This window comes from Podarcis muralis, chromosome 12 (genome assembly GCF_964188315.1).
Source record: "Podarcis muralis chromosome 12, rPodMur119.hap1.1, whole genome shotgun sequence".
In the NCBI taxonomy this organism is placed as follows: domain Eukaryota; kingdom Metazoa; phylum Chordata; class Lepidosauria; order Squamata; family Lacertidae; genus Podarcis; species Podarcis muralis.
Window position 1 is genome coordinate 2,112,714 of NC_135666.1, and position 15,821 is coordinate 2,128,534.

Here is a 15,821-nt window from a genome sequence, read left to right on the forward strand (position 1 = left end):
GACTTACTTCTGAGTAAGCATGCCTCGGGTGGGGCTGCATAGCAATGCTTCCAAAAGTGATGGGATCAGTGTGCGGATCTTACAAAATTAATGCCGTGCTCTTATAAACGCACAGGGATAAGTGCATTCACACATACAAGGGTTCACAAACCCCTGCGTGTAACTGCAGGTGATGCAATAGGGACCCTTTTGCTGGGAGTTTCCTGAAGGGATCTGCTTCACTTGGAAAGCCAAGAAAGAAAAGTGTGTGTAGATTCTGAACATGGCTGCCGACGTTTCCCTTTTTAAAGGGAAATTCCCTTATTCCGAATAGGATTCCTCGCAAGAAAAGGGAAAAGTTGACAGTTATTCTGAAAGCGGAAGAGTTCTGGAGGAAGAATTAGAAGGAGCTGGGAGATCCTGCACAGGTGGAATCTCCTGAAGAAGAGCAAGTCAGAATTATTGGGGCTGGACTTGTGTTGTTTTCTTTGCGAAAAGAAAGACGCGGGTTTCTAAAATATGGCTTATAAATTTCTAACCTGGAATGTGATGGACTAAATTTGAAATCCGAAAGGCATAAGATAACACATGTATTAAGAAAGCAGGAATGAGATTGAATTTGCAGGAGACCCACGTAAAAAGGACCCATGGAAAATGGTTAATGAGTAAAGCTTGAGGCCAGTAATTTATACCTTCAGATAAATCGAAAAAAGACATTGCCAGGAAGGAATAAAAGTCCTGGTGTTAGGATTATACGCAGCAAATGAAAAGAAATCGGACTTTTAAATGCTGGGAGGGATGCAGGCAGTGGCGAAGGGGTTGTTTAGACAGCCTTTCTAGAGAGAGAGAAGCTTGAAAAGCGAGAGATAGGAAGAGAAATGAGGGCGAATTAGAAGAAATCCCCCGATAAACGAGGCAGCCCAGGGATACTGCAGCCTGGCCTGCCAGGAACCGGCCTCCTTGGCGCCTAGAACTGAGGCGAGGCTCAGATTTCGAAAGGCGGGCAGTTGGGAAAAGGCGGGAAAAGTCGTTTCCCTCAGAGCCGCTGAGGGGAGGAAGCAGCGGGGGGAGGGGCTCCTCCTCTCTTGCCCCTCAGAGACACAACGGGGACCCTCTTGTGAGGGGAGCAGAAAGGAGGGCTCTCAGACAAAGGGGCGGCAGCGGGGTCTCTCGTCTATCTCCCCCTCTCACAACCCCATTGCGTTCCTCTCATGGTGGAAGGCGTTAGAGAAAAGAAGCGACCATGCTTTTGGTGAAAAGAAGCGGCCAAAGATCGATCGTCGTCTCCTTCATCTGATTATCAGCCTCCATACAAACACCTTTCTGAGAATCAGGCTAGACAATAAAGGCCTAGTCTCCAACCCTGTTACCACCACTAGAGGGGTAAGACAGGGTTGTCTATTGGCCCCAGCATTGTTTAGCTTTTACATTAACTCACTGGTGACTCACATGGCCAATGATGCTTTCCACCCCCCCAAATTAGCAGGCCGATCTCTGAATGTTCTTCTGTACGCGGATGACGCTGCACTTCTTGCCAGATCCCCTATTGGACTGAGGAGAATGTTGCAAGCTCTACATGAATACTGTGATCAGCATGAGCTCCAACCCAACTATGCTAAGACCAAGATCATGGTCTTCTCTAGCCGACCAAGACTCCATCCATGGTCGATTAACGGGATCCCCCTAGAGCAGGTTAACTGCTTTAAATATCTGGGACAAGTAATACGGTCAAATAGGTCTTTTCTGGCCCATAGAGACTATATAACAACTAACGCATCTAAAGCAGCCATCCAGATTCGATCTCTATATGCTAAGAATCAGGCTCAATCAGTGAAGATAGCTTTGAGACTCTTTCAAATGAAAGTCCTCCCCCTTCTTTTGGTGGGCATCTCTTTAGGCTCCCGCAGGGATTTTTTGAAACTGGATTCTATCCAAACGCGATTCCTTAGAGCCATCCTTAGGATTCCCCCCTCGGTAGCGGGTGCGGTTATGGGATTAGAGGTCGGCTGGCAAGCTCTACGGTATGTGGCCTTGAAGACGAAGCTCTGGCTATGGCTCAAGCTTTGTTTTAAACCAGTGGGTATTGCCCCCTTGATATTGAGGGACGATTTCCAATCATCGTGGGAAAGGGAGGTCACTAACAAGGTTCAATCCTGTGGATTGTCTCATCTTTACTTTGAGTGTATGACGTACAATCAAGCTAGAGCTGTGATCTCCCGGAGACTGAGTGACATTGCCAGACAAGAGGACATAGCCCAGGTAAAACCAGGGATGTTCCTAGGGGACCAGATTTATCGGACCATACCAGCCCCCTACCTTGCAGAAATCCGTGAATAGTGAATAGAATTCGGTATTCACATAGTGAATACCGTAGACTTCTTACAGCGGCTAGATTAAATGTCCTTGACTCTGCGATATTGTGGGGAAGGTAGAGGGGAGTACCATACACTCAGAGAACCTGTCATTGTGCCATGGGTGTGGTTGAGTCCACCGAACACATTCTCTTGACTTGCCCTTCTTATGCAGAGCTTAGACAAAATTTTATAGACCCACTCCTATGTCAATTTAGCTTCCTACCTGGAGAAAACCAGGTTTTATACTTGCTGAATAACGTCACTAGAGCTACACCTTCCTTGGTGGCCAAATTTCTTTTTTTAGCTTTTAAGCGTCGCAAGACTATAATTGACTGTATTGATATGGGGCTATCTGTTTAGCCCATTTTAGTGTTGGCTAAGTTCTAAAATCTTCCTGGATGTTTTAACCGTGTATTGACAAATGTACTTTTTTCTGACTGACGGTCAAATAAAAGGTTGATTGATTGACCATGCCTGCCTTCAAAGACTGAACAAAAAAAATTTCCTTCCAGTAGCACCTTAAAGACCAACTAAGTTAGTTCTTGGTATGAGCTTTCGTGTGCATGCACACTTCTTCAGATACACTGAAACAGAAGTTGCCAGATCCTTCTATATAGTGAGAAGGTGGGGAGGGGTATTACTCAGAAGGGTGGTCATGGGTGATTGGCAGATAGCTGTGATGAGCCTGTTGACGACTCTTAACGACTGCAATAGGTCTTACAGGAAAAAGCAAGGGGTGAGAAGGTGAAAAATGGCTTTGTCATGTATAATGAGATAAGAATCCAATGTCTTTGTTCAGACCAGGTCTCTCCATGGTTTTAAGTTTGGTAATGAGTTGCAATTCAGCAGCTTCTCTTTCCAGTCTATTTCTGAAATTCCTTTGTAGTAAAACAGCTACTTTGAGATCTTGTATAGAATGTCCTGGGAGATTGAAGTGTTCTCCTACTGGTTTCTCTGTCTTGTGATTCTTGATGTCAGATTTATGTCCGTTTATTCTTTGGCGTAAGGTTTGGCCTGTTTGTCCAATATAGAGAGCTGAAGGACACTGTTGGCATTTGATGGCATACACAATGTTAGACAATGAGCAATTAAATAGTCCCGAGATGGTATGTGTGATGTTGTTGGGGCCAGTAATGGTGTCCAGGTGGCTGGATTGATGTAAGTAGCCGGCCTTCTTTGCTTTGCCTGGATGGGGGGCGGGGGAGAGATTTGGCCCCTGCGCCAGGCTAGGCCGCATTTTTGGCGTGCTCGGTTGGGCACGTTGCAGCCTTTTCGGCTTTTTGTCCACAGCGTGGGAGGGAGCTTGACTGCTCTGCCACTGGCTGCTGGCCTGAGCCCCAGCGGGGCTTCTAGTGCGGCCTGCTCACCTTTTGCGGCGGCGGAGGAGGCATCGCTTACCGCCGGCCCGGGGCCCCTGCTGACCCGGGAGGACATCGCGGACCCGGCTAGGCCGGAAACACGGCCTGATTGCCTTTTGCGGCGGGAGGGGGGATCATCAATATATTGCACAGAATCATCAATACATTTTAAAAAAAATATATATTTAATATTTTTCCAAAAACACTAAAGGAAAAAAGAAAACAAAAAATAAGGAAAACAATACAATACAACACATCAAATTAACAAAACAAGATTAAGACAATAAAATAAATCAACCAATTTTGTTATCCCATCTATCATTCACTTATTTCCACAACTTCCTCACACCTCCCTTTTTGTATTCCACTTCTGTTAGTTATTTCAGCAATTCCTTTCCATCCTCCTCTGTTTTCAATCCTATAATTATCTTAACTCATTCTAACCTTATTTTTTTCCTTTAATACTCTATTAACCTATCTATACTTAATTCCTTATAATATTTCTACTAAAGCCGTATTACTTCATTCCAACATTTTTCTAACATTCATTAATTTTACAATATTTCTGTAAATAGTCTTTAAATTTCTTCCAATCTTCTTCCACCGACTCTTCTCCCTGGTCTCGGATTCTGCCAGTCATTTCCGCCAATTCCATATAGTCCATCAACTTCATCTGCCATTCTTCCCGGGTGGGTAAATCTTGTGTCTTCCATTACTTCGCGATGAGTATTCTTGCTGCTGTTGTAGCATACATAAAAAAAGTTCTATCCTTCTTTGGCACCAATTGGCCAACCATCAATACATAATTGCTACATCGCTAAAATGTCAGAAAGGGGAGGGTTACACAAGATTAGCATAGGCAAATGTGTCAGGACAACACCCAAGTATAAGATTAGCATAGGCAAACATGTCTTAAGTACCCACCACCCAAAAGTACAACAGAACGTCCTTTGCATGTCTGGAGCCTGAGGCAAGTCGGTGATGAGATCTGGCTTCCCTTGGAGAACAACGAGCCCAGCAATTGTCCCCTCTGGGCATTTCCTGGGTTAGGAGGTGTGTATACATGTCTTCACACTTGGAGAGGTGGCAGGGGAAAGAGTCATTTTTCCAAGGGCAATGGAATGGAGGAAACTGGCAAAGGAGGTAATTTTATATTTTTAAAGCTAAGTATCTTCCCTGAGCTGTCAAGCTGAAAGGATAAATTCAGGCAGAATATTTGTAACATTTAACAATTTTAATGATGTGCCCCCCCTGGTCATTTCCATCACACATCTTTCCAGAATAGTATAGGAATTGCCTCCAAGGTCCAGGGACTGATCTGCCCTGGCTTCCTTCTCGGAGGTCCCTTCCAAAGGAGAAGGGGTCCCAGGTCTCTATGGAGGGGAAGCATCCCTGAGGCCTGCATTTGAGGCCGATGCTTTCACATTTCAGGCTCCAGCCACCTTCTCTGTGGTGTTTATATGTGAGCTGTAGAGATGGGATTGCATGCAGACATCCCCAAATTTCATAAGGATCCTGTGAAAAAGATGGGTTCTGCTTTGGAATAATGCCCCCCAAACCACCTGTAAAATGAACTTCACAGTATGAAAAAAATATGTTTTAAAATTTGTCGCTGATTCATTTTTTGAATGTTTTAGTGTTTCAGTCTCATTATAAATCATTTTCATATTTTTTTTAATTCAGTCATGTGTATGTAGGAGAAATTCAAAAAGAGAATCCTAGACTGGAGGTTACGCGCAGAAAACCAAAAGAAAAGGAGTAAGTGTCCAAGTGGAAAGATAGGCCTTTATGGAATACAATTGTGCCTGCAAAGAACCACATCCCAAAAAGTGTTGCCACAGAAACTAGGGAGTTAAAGATGCTCTTCTGGCAGAGGGGTAAAATGTCATGGCAAAAGTCTTGAGGGTAGAAACTAGAAAATACATTCAAAGCACTGATACGGTTTCTGACCTGTATGAGTTCTTTGATGGGAAGTGAGACGAACTGTGACAAAAGCTCTTTCCACACTCATGGCATTGAAAAGATTTCTCCCCTGTATGAATTCTTTGATGGCTAGTGAGCTTAGCCCACACCCGGAAGCTTCATTTAGTCTCCATCTTCTCTGTGTTAATTGTTCCCTTTGACATATAACTAATACTGAATAGTGGTCTTAGATTGTTCTCAGTTGTATTTCCAGTTCTTTTGTTGCCCACACCACATCTCTTCTACTTGTTGAGTTTTAAGCATTATAATAAAATGTATATTCCTTGTCTAATAGATGTTTGTCTCCATAAGTCCACTAACTTGTTGTCATGTTCAAAAAGGAATTAGGCATTTCCCCCTCCTTTTGTGTCCCAATTTCCATATTATCCTGTCCTAACCTAATGAAACGGCCCCATTTAGATCTCCCATTAACATTATATTCCCTATACAGTTTATATCCCCCCTTTATAAAGTTCAGATGTCCTCTCATTGGGAGCGTATATTTCCAAAATTATCCATCGCTGCCCTCTGACGAAGAAATGACCAGTCCATAATTTTAACGTTAGGTTTATTGTAGATGTGAGAGACAAAATAACAACAGGAAAAGCCCCAGAAACCCAGAAGACAAAAGTCAGAGATTGATGTGCATTATAATGAGTGAAATAAGTATTTAATCCCCTATCAACCAGCCAGATGCCAAATCTACCTGGTATCCTCACTGTATGTAATAAACTGAGATTAGAAGCACCTGCTGAAAGGCAGAGGTCTTACCTGTTATCCCAGGTTGTTACAGTACCTGTACAAAAGACACCTGTTGACAGAAGCAATCAATCATACCAGGGCATTGAAAATGGGTCGAGGATAGGTATTCCAGCATGAAAATTACCCAAAACACACGGCCAAGGCAACAAAGGAATGGCTCAAGAAGCAGCACATTAAGGTCCTGGAGTGGCCTAGCCAGTCTCCAGACCTTAATCCCATCAAAAATCTGTGAAGGGAGCAGAAGGTTTGAGTAGCTACACATCAGCCTTGAAATCTTACTGACTTGGAGAGGATCTGCAAAGAGGAGTGGGACAAAATACCTCCTGAGATGTGTGCAAACCTGGTGGCCACCTACAAGAAACGTCTGACCTCTGTAATTGCCAACAAGGGTTTTGCCACCAAGTACGAAGTCATTTTTTGCAAAGGGATCAAATACTTATTTCACTCATTATAATGCACAGCACATCAATCTCTGACTTTTGTCTTCTGGGTTTCTGGGGGTTTTCTTGTTATTCTGTCTCTCACAGCTACAAATAAACATACCATTTAAATTAAGGATGGCTTATTTCTTCATCAGAGGGCAAACAGGCAAATTTAGCAGGGGGTCAAATACTCACCCCCCTCCCTCACTGTAACTCCGGACCACTTTTGTCCTTTATTATGGTAATTTTTGCACGAAATGTTCCTTTCATATCTCCAATTTTCTTGAACAGATCTTTGGTGTTTCCCATTCTATTGTTATATGATACAAATGTGATAAAGGGTATTTTTAGTTATTCTCCCCCGTCCCTTTCTCTTTCCCATTCAACTGTGTTTGGTACAGGTTGTTTAATAATTTTTGCTTTATTACTTTTATTTTTTGGTCTTCCCTCTGCATGAATTTTTTGATGGGAAGTGAGACCATCCTTCCGATTGAAGCTCTTTCCACAGTCCAAGCACTGATAGGGTTTCTCCCCTGTATGAATTTTTTGATGCTGAGAGAGCGTTCCACTTTGACTGAAGCTCTTTCCACATTCCAAACACTGATATGGTTTCTCCCCTGTATGAATTATTTGGTGCAAAGTGAGAGTCTTCCTGTGACTGAAGCTCTTCCCACATTCCAGGCATTGATATGGTTTCTCCCCTGTATGAATTCTTTGATGGACTGTGAAATTGGCACTGTTTCCGAAGCTCTTTCCACATTCCAGGCATGGATATGGTTTCTCCCCTGTATGAACTCTTTGATGTGAAGTGAGACTGTGACGGAGACTGAAGCTTTTCCCACATTCCAGGCATTGAAAGGGTTTCTCCCTTGTATGAATTCTTTGATGGGAAGTGAGATCACCTCTCTGACGAAAGCTCTTTCCACATTCCAAGCACTGATATGGTTTCTGCCCTGTATGAATTCTTTGATGGGAAGTGAGATTGGAGCTCTGACTGAAGCTCTTTCCACATTCGAAGCACTGATAGGGTTTCTCCCCTGTATGAATTCTTTGATGGGAAGTGAGACTATCCTTCCGATTGAACCTCATCCCACATTCCAAGCACTGATAGGGTTTCTTCCCACTATGAATTCTTTGATGGGAAGTGAGACTGGAACTGTGACGAAAGCTCTTTTCACACTCATGGCATTGAAAAGGTTTCTCCCCTGTATGAATTCTTTGATGGGAAGAGAGCTTTGACCTATCCCTGAAGCTCTTCCCACACTCCAAGCACTGATAGGGTTTCTCCCCTGTATGAATTCTTTGATGGGAAGTGAGACTATGGCTGAGACTGAAGCTCTTTCCACATTCAAAGCACTGATAGGGTTTCTCCCCTGTATGAATTCTTTGATGGGAAGTGAGATGTGCACTTTGACTAAAGCTCTTTCCACATTCTAAGCACTGATAGGGTTTCTCCCCTGTATGAATTCTTTGATGGAATGTGAGACTCAGCCGGATACGAAAGCTCTTTCCACACTCATGGCATTGAAAAGGTTTCTCCCCTGTGTGAATTATTTGATGGCTTGTGAGCTTAATCTCTGTCCGGAAGCTCTTTCCACATTCCAAACACTGATATGTTTTCTCCCCTGTATGAATCCTTTGATGTGAAGTGAGACTACCCTTCTGGCTGAAGCTTTTTGCACATTCTGTGCACTTATAAGGTTTGTCTCCAGTATGAATTCTTTGATGGGAAGAGAGCGTTGCCGCCTCCTTGAAGCTCTTTCCACATTCGAAGCACTGATAAGGTTTCTCCCCTGTATGAATTCTTTGATGAGAACTAAGATGGGAACTTTTTCTGAAGCTCGTTCCACATTCGAAGCAGTGATAGGGTTTCTCCCCCGTATGAATTCTTTGATGGGAAGTGAGATGATCCTTCCGATTGAAGCTCTTTCCACACTGCAAGCAATGATAGGGTTTCTCCCCTGTATGAATTCTTTGATGGGAAGTGAGATGGTGGCTGTAACTAAATCTCTTTCCACATTCCATGCAGTTATAGGGTTTCTCTCCTGTATGAATTCTATGATGGGAAGCGAGACTGCCCTTCCGAGTGAAACTCTTTCCACATTCTCTGCACTGATACAATTTCTCCCTACTCTTTGTTCTTTCATGTGAAGTGAAGCTATCCCTCCTAACGAAGCTCTTTCTTTGATGGGAGGTGGACTGGGAGCTCTGACGCATGTTCTCTCCACACTCTGAATATTTATATGACTTCTCTGCTATGTGGATTCTGTTCTGGTCCCCCTTGTTCTTCTCTTCCAATTCTTCACCATCTGCAATGAAAAGAGACGCTAATTAGAGCCTCGGAAAGAAATGGCGCTCCAGATTATTGAACAAAGTCCGCCCCCCCCCCCCGCGAGACTTGAGAGTGCTCTGTTTCAGCCTCAAGCAGACATCCTTGGAGTCTAACTTAATGTCATTGACGATGTGTGGTATCTTTGACCCCCCCCCCCAGCATTTCTGCATGCCTGCGGGGCACCTGACTCTCTTGAAACCGGTGGGGCCACACTGCCAGCATACTGTGACAGGGGCGCAGATCACACAGAAGCATCAAATCCTGACCCCTCCCCCAGCAATGCACTGCCATGTTAGTGTAAGTCATGCAACCTCTGCATCGCTGTCCTGGACCCAAACCCCACTCAGAGCGAAGGGGACATGGTTCACATCCATTATTGAACAAAGTTAATAAATGCTTGTGACAGAGGAAGAACTGGAGAGAGTTAGGTGTGAGGCCTTACTATAGTTTTCACTGCCTTTGTTGATTGGTATTAACTGACATACTGCTTGGCTTTAATTTGGGATAGATTTTGTTTGGCTCAATCCTAGAATCCACTCCATCTCCAAGGTCAGTCAAATGCACAGAAGCCAAAACAACAGACCTCACAGAAGTTATTTCAACTTTCCTAAAAGCTCTGAAGCCAATATTGAAGAAGGCCTGGGAGGTTCAGACAAGTCTGGTCCTTGTTTAAAAAGGCATGACTAGATGAAGAACATTCACAGAGGAAAGAGCTGATATCCCTCCATTCAGGGTTCACAGTGGGGATGTTAGAATCCCAGACGCTGTTGGTCTCCCTCCAAACAGTGGAGGTTCAGGCAGGCTGGTGGAGGAGCCTGAAAAGGTGCTCCCCTTCTCTATCTCCATCTGCCTGCCTGTCTCCCCCCACCCCCAAGCTGAGCAAGCCCCAATACCTCTCCAGCTCTATCCATCCACGTCTGCATCACCACTCTCCTGGAACTCACCAGATCTCTCGGAGGTCCCTGAGAGGGAACGCTCAGAGGTTGTGGGGAGGGATGCGGTAGACAACCTGACCAGGTCAACCGTCCATCTTCCCCCTTCCATCCTCGCTAGCTTTGCAGGATCCGTCTCTTTCATCCTTCCTAAGGAGTCGAGGAACCTGGGAGAGAGGAAGAAGCAAAGGGAACCTCAGAGGCCCTGCAGGGATTCTCCTGCCCTAGATATTCTCCTGCCCCTGGAGAAGCACAAATGGGGCAGCCCCTTCCCAACACAAGCCCTTTTCCTAAACATCTCCAGTGGTTCCAATGTAGCCTTATTGGAGTTCACCGATTGGGTCTGCGTTGCTTCGTGACAGGAGGAAGGAAGTCAAAATGACACCGAGTTGGTTCAAAGAGTTTATTCTGCTCTCCGGATAGCAGAAGGCACTTGCGTGGTGAGTCCACAGCAAGTCCAAAGAAATGACAAGTTACATGCAGTATATATACCCTCCAGGCACCCTCTCCCTCCTTCCAACCACGTCAGCTTGTATACGTAGGTTGACAATGAAGCCTTAGCTTACAGGGGATTCATTTCCCCGCTTGCCCAGGACCGAGAACAAAAGCACCAGGGAAGCAACTTCTTCAGAGAAAAGTTTTATTGAGATCTGCACAGAGGCAGCCAGTGGAATATCTTCCAAAGACTGGCGGCCCCTATACTGTGTTCAGCAAGCATTCTTATACCTGGGAGCATACATTCGTCTCCCCAATCAGCTGGCAAGGTTACAACTTATTACCTTATATGGCATATGGCTAGCTAAGCTCCCCTCCCTCCCTTGTATGTGTGTTCTTCTTCTCTTGCATTACTGAAGCAGGAAACATGAAGCAGGAAACAGCTTCTGGCCTACATAGCTGAAGCAATTGTGGTTTTAACCACAGCTGCTGCTAGCTGCTTAACCACAACTGCAGCAGTTAGCTTGGGTCCTGATATTATTGAGATTAACCCTTCCCTCTCCCTTTACTCCCTCCTCTTCTTATGAACAACCTAATCCTTAGGTTCGTTCTGGGGTATGGGCCTATACTCTCTCACATATCCCATTGAACTCAGTGGGGCCTTTGGACAGAACTTGGTGGCAAAACCAGTGGCGCCCTGTCCCCAATCCTGAAAACTGCAACCCCAGAGCATGGGCAGAAAGTAGACAAGTAGCTATTACCTGTGGGTGCCCCCATGCTAGGTGCTTTGAATGGAGAACCCAGTTCACACTCTTTGAGCTCTCTCACTGCAAGCCAGGCAGATGTTGTGGCCCTATTTGCCTCTGTCAGGGGTTGCCTGGGGACCAAATCTGTATGTGGAAGCAGAGGAGCTGGTGATGCCACATTTCTGAAATATCATGAGACGAATACACCACTCCTCCTTAGATATTGTCTGTGTTTATACACAACCTTCGCAAGTCTTCAGTCTCAAAATGTGGCCCCCACCCTGGCATGGAAGCCATCAAAGTATAGATCTTCCACATGTCCTAAATCTGTAGTGTTCTTAAGAACACCAGGCATGTATACCCTTTATAAACTCCAGAGGTGAGCTTTACACTCCTCTTGTGACAAGATTCCCAAAGGCTGAGGGTAGCTTGAAAGAACTAGCCTCTTTTGAGACTGCACCAATTTCCATTTCTTTTTTATCAAAACCCACAGACGCTCTGCTAGATTTTTCCAGAAGGTTTTACAAGTTCCATGTCCTCTGTTAATAGTACAAGCCACCCAATGACTGATAATCCCTCTTCATTTGTCCCAGAAGGTTGGGAGGAGTCTTTTATCCTTGTTTAGCATTTCCTGAGGATAGATCTGAAATTTGCTTTCACATTAGTTCGTCTACTTGTTTAGTCTAAATAGGGGAGAGACATGTTTTGTTGCATCTGGGGCAGAGGAAGTGGCCCAGTTGTGCTGCTGCAGATGCAGAAGGGCTTGTCTTCTCCCTGTGCTCCTCCCATGTGCAAATGTTCCCGTCTGGCTACAGCCTCTGTTCAGAAATGTGACTTATCCCTCAATCTGAAGGGGGCTTCTTTGCATGCCCCCATGCAGTGGCGTAGCAAGGTCAGGTGTTAGCCGGTGCGGAAAATTTCCTGTCACTTCCCCCCCCCCATTGATTTTGTTTTGACTTTATTTCATATTTTCTTACAAAGGAATGTGGATTCTGGGCCTCTGATAAAAAGTAGGCCACTGGGGACAGATACTTAAATCTACAGGATGGGTTGTGTTTTGGCTTCTGTTATTTTATTTATATTTATTGTTTATTTAATAAAGTTTATTTTTAAAAACCTGCAAAACTGTTTACCAAAACATAAAACAAAACAAAAAACCACAGCAGTAAAATCAAGAAAAATTAACAACCCTACTTTAAAACATACAAAAGCTAAAGTATTAAAACAGATTAAAATTACTTCAGCTTCCCAAGCATCTGAGTAAGCTTGCCTAAACAAGACTGCTTTTAGCAGGTGCCTGAAAAGAGTCTAGCAAAGGAACTATTTATTGGGATTTCACCATGCTCTGTATTATCTGAAAAGGAAAACATTTATTTAAAAAGCAGGATGGCACAGCAGCAATCTACTTGCCTGTGAGTCTCATCATGATCAGCGGGACTTATTCCTGAGCCAACGGTGCATAAGATGGGCTACAATCCTATGCACGCTCTGCATCCAACTTGTACCTAAAAATCTTCACAAACCTGCGCCAGAGAGTTGCAGAGTAGGAAGAGACCCCTGAGGGTCATCTAGCCAACCCCCTGGGGCAATGCAGCAGTCTCAACTAGACCATCCCTGACCGATGGCCATCCAGCCTCTTCTTTGCGTGCCTTCTCCACGAGAGGTCTGGGTGGTGGCAACACAAAAACGAACCTTTTCTGCAGTGGCTCCCCATTCGGGGGAAGGTCTCCCAAGGGAGGCTCGCCTGGCCCCTTCCTGACATCTTGAGGTGCCAGGCAAAACCCTTTTTCTATAACTGGGCCTTTGGCTGGTTAGCATTCTATGGCCTTTTCAATATGTTTGTGGGTGGAAAGATCATTGGTTTGTCTTTGTTTCATTATGCATTTGGTGTTCTAATTTTGCATTTTTATGTTGTGAATCGCCCTGTAAACTTTGGATGAAGGGCAGGATACAAATTTAACAATAACAACAACAACAGCAACAACAACAACAACAACAATAGTAACAGTGAACAGCTACAGACAATCAGGGGTGCCAACTTGAATAAAATATTAGGAGGGAGTAGGCATCGGGCATAGCCAGGATTTATGTTAAAGGGCAGAATCTCAGTCAATTAAGCATTTAATTCTCCCCATCGGACGCCCATGGACCCAAGTAAGCCCCACCCTGCAAAACTGATCACAAGATGCAGCGTGCACACACCAGTTGAATGGCAATGCCCATTAACGGGGTGGGGGCCTCAAATATTTCATGGGGGAACCAAAGGGACCTCGGTGCCCTGGGGTATGTCAATCTATGAGGAAGAGAAGCAGGCTTTGTTGCTCTCTCTCCCACCATCCCCCCTCCCCACTTTTTGGGCTGGGTTTCTACATCATTCTGGCAGGCAGAAATCCAGCAGGTCAGGAGGATTTCCTGTCAATATTGTTGCTGGAATGTTTGCAGTGACTGTGAGCTTCCATTGGATCATTGTAATGAAGCCTTAGTTTACAGGGGATTCATTTCCCCACTTGCCCAGGACCGAGGAGAGAACAAAAGCACCAGGGAAGCAACTTCTTCGGAGAAAAGAGTTTTATTGAGATCTGTGCAGAGGCAGCCAGTGGAATATCTTCCAAAGACTGGCGGCCCCTATACTGTGTTCAGCAAGCATTCTTATACCTGGGAGCATACATTGGTCTCCCCAATCAGCTGGCAGGGTTACAACTTATTACTTTATATGGCATATGGATATATGGCTAGCTAAGCTCCCCTGCCTCCCTTCTATGTGTGTTCTTCTTCTCTTGCATTACTGAAGCAGGAAGCATGAAGCAGGAAACAGCTTCTGGCCTACATAGCTGAAGCAATTGTGGTTTTAACCACAGCTGCTGCTAGCTGCTTAAACACAACTGCAGCAGTTAGCTTGGGTCCAGATATTATTGAGATTAACCCTTCCCTCTCCCTTCAGTAATGGATTGCATTACATTGCATTTGAATTATGGTGCAGAGTCCCATGGACTGCAAGAAGATCCAACCTCTCCATTCTGAAGGAAATCAGCCCTGAGTGCTCACTGGAAGGACAGATCCTGAAGCCGAGGCTCCAAGACTTTGGCCACCTCATGAGAAGAGAAGACTCCCTGGAAAAGACCCTGATGTTGGGAAAGATGGAGGGCGCAAGGAGAAGGGGACGACAGAGGACCAGATGGTGGGACAGTGTTCTGGAATCTACCAGCATGAGGGAGGCAACGGAAGACAGGAGGGCCTGGCGTGCTCTGGTCCCGGGGGTCACGAAGGGATTTCTGCACCAGGTCAAGGAATCTGTTGCCCCCCAATTACACCCCCCCACACCCACACCTGCATTTTGGCCAACCAAAGGTGCAACTCTACCTGAAGCCCAGGAAGGAAGCAGCCAAAGGTCCTTGATGACCTCCCTCCACCCCCCCGGGCGCCCCACCTTCCTTCCCCGGCTTGTTCTCCCCCTTTCCTGCCCCTTGCCCAGCCTCCTCCTCCTCGCCGCCCCTCTCGCCCCAACTCCTCGAGCGACGCCCGCCTGCCATTTCTCCCCTTCCTTCGCTGCTGCCTCTCCTTTGCCTTCTGCCCTGGCTCTCCGCTCTCTGCCATGGGGGTCTCCCTGCCCCCTGGGACCCCCTTCTCCCCACGGCGCCCTCAGGGGGAAGAGAGAGGAGACTCACCCAGGAAGCTTTGGCCAAGGGAGAGCAGAAAGCAGCAGCCTCCTCTCGGCTTGCAGGAAGGGAATTGGGCCAGGGAGGACCTTCACTTCCGGTGCCCTCTAGGAATCCAGCTCGGCTCCTCTTAACCCTTGCCAAGCCGAGGGCACCAAATCCTCCCCTCCTTCCCTCTCCCTGGCTGCAGTTTTCTCTGCCTCTGAGCTCGAGGGGCTGCCCCTGCTTCCCTCCCTCTGGGCCAAGGACTCTGCCCCAAGGAGCCCACATCGATGCAGACTAGCATAACAGCAAGGGAGGCGGGGGGGAGCCATGGGGGGGGGGTTACCTTGGCTCTCCCCTCCCCCGAAATAGAGGCTCCAGGATCCCAAGGAAAGGCTGGGATGGAGAAGAGGCGAAGGTCTGCGCGGTGGCAGGAGGTGTCTTGGGCTCAGAGATGGCTCCATCAAGACACCCCCCGGGGAAAAACCTCCAGCTCAGCGAGTGGGGGGGGGAGGAAGGAGGGGGTGGCTTCCCAGACAGGAGATCCCCCCTCTTTGCATCCCAGGAAAAGAGAGGAGGAAGTGTCCCATGCAAGGAATGAAACGCCCACGCGATCAAGGGGTGGCAGATGTGGAAGCCCCCCCCCAGTGTAAAATCCCCACAGGCAAGAAAGGGGAAGCCCAGGATGGGGGAGGGAGGGGGGCTCATGTTGCTCAGTGCAGCCCCTCCCTCTTGTGGCAAGGCCACCTGGAAGAGTGGCAGATGTGGAAGGCCCCCCCCCAGTGTAAAATCCCCACAGGCAGGAAAGGGGAAACCAGGGAGGGAGGGGGCACATGTTGCTCAGGGCGCAGCCCCTCACTATGGGACTCCCTCCCGACTCCCGACGCCAGTTCAAAGCAAG

At 46.4% G+C, this 15,821-nt stretch overlaps 1 protein-coding gene across 2 annotated transcripts in view; it reads right to left on the reverse strand.

Moving 5' to 3' along the window:
* Positions 1 to 3,853: 3,853 nt before the first annotated feature.
* The window catches only part of LOC144324974 (uncharacterized), a 34,993-nt gene continuing 23,025 nt past the window's right edge, over positions 3,854 to 15,821 (reverse strand). Inside the window, exons 1-3 of one of the 2 annotated variants that reach the window (XM_077916629.1) lie at positions 14,948 to 15,037; positions 10,114 to 10,268; positions 3,854 to 9,146 (exon numbers count right to left, since the gene is read on the reverse strand). In XM_077916629.1, the coding sequence (XP_077772755.1) occupies positions 7,189 to 9,146; positions 10,114 to 10,246 (2,091 nt within the window). In that variant the 5' untranslated portion in view covers positions 10,247 to 10,268; positions 14,948 to 15,037 and the 3' untranslated portion in view covers positions 3,854 to 7,188. Of the gene's footprint in view, positions 9,147 to 10,113; positions 10,269 to 14,947; positions 15,038 to 15,821 lie in introns of those variants that run through there. The other variant, XM_077916628.1, reaches the window with a different exon arrangement.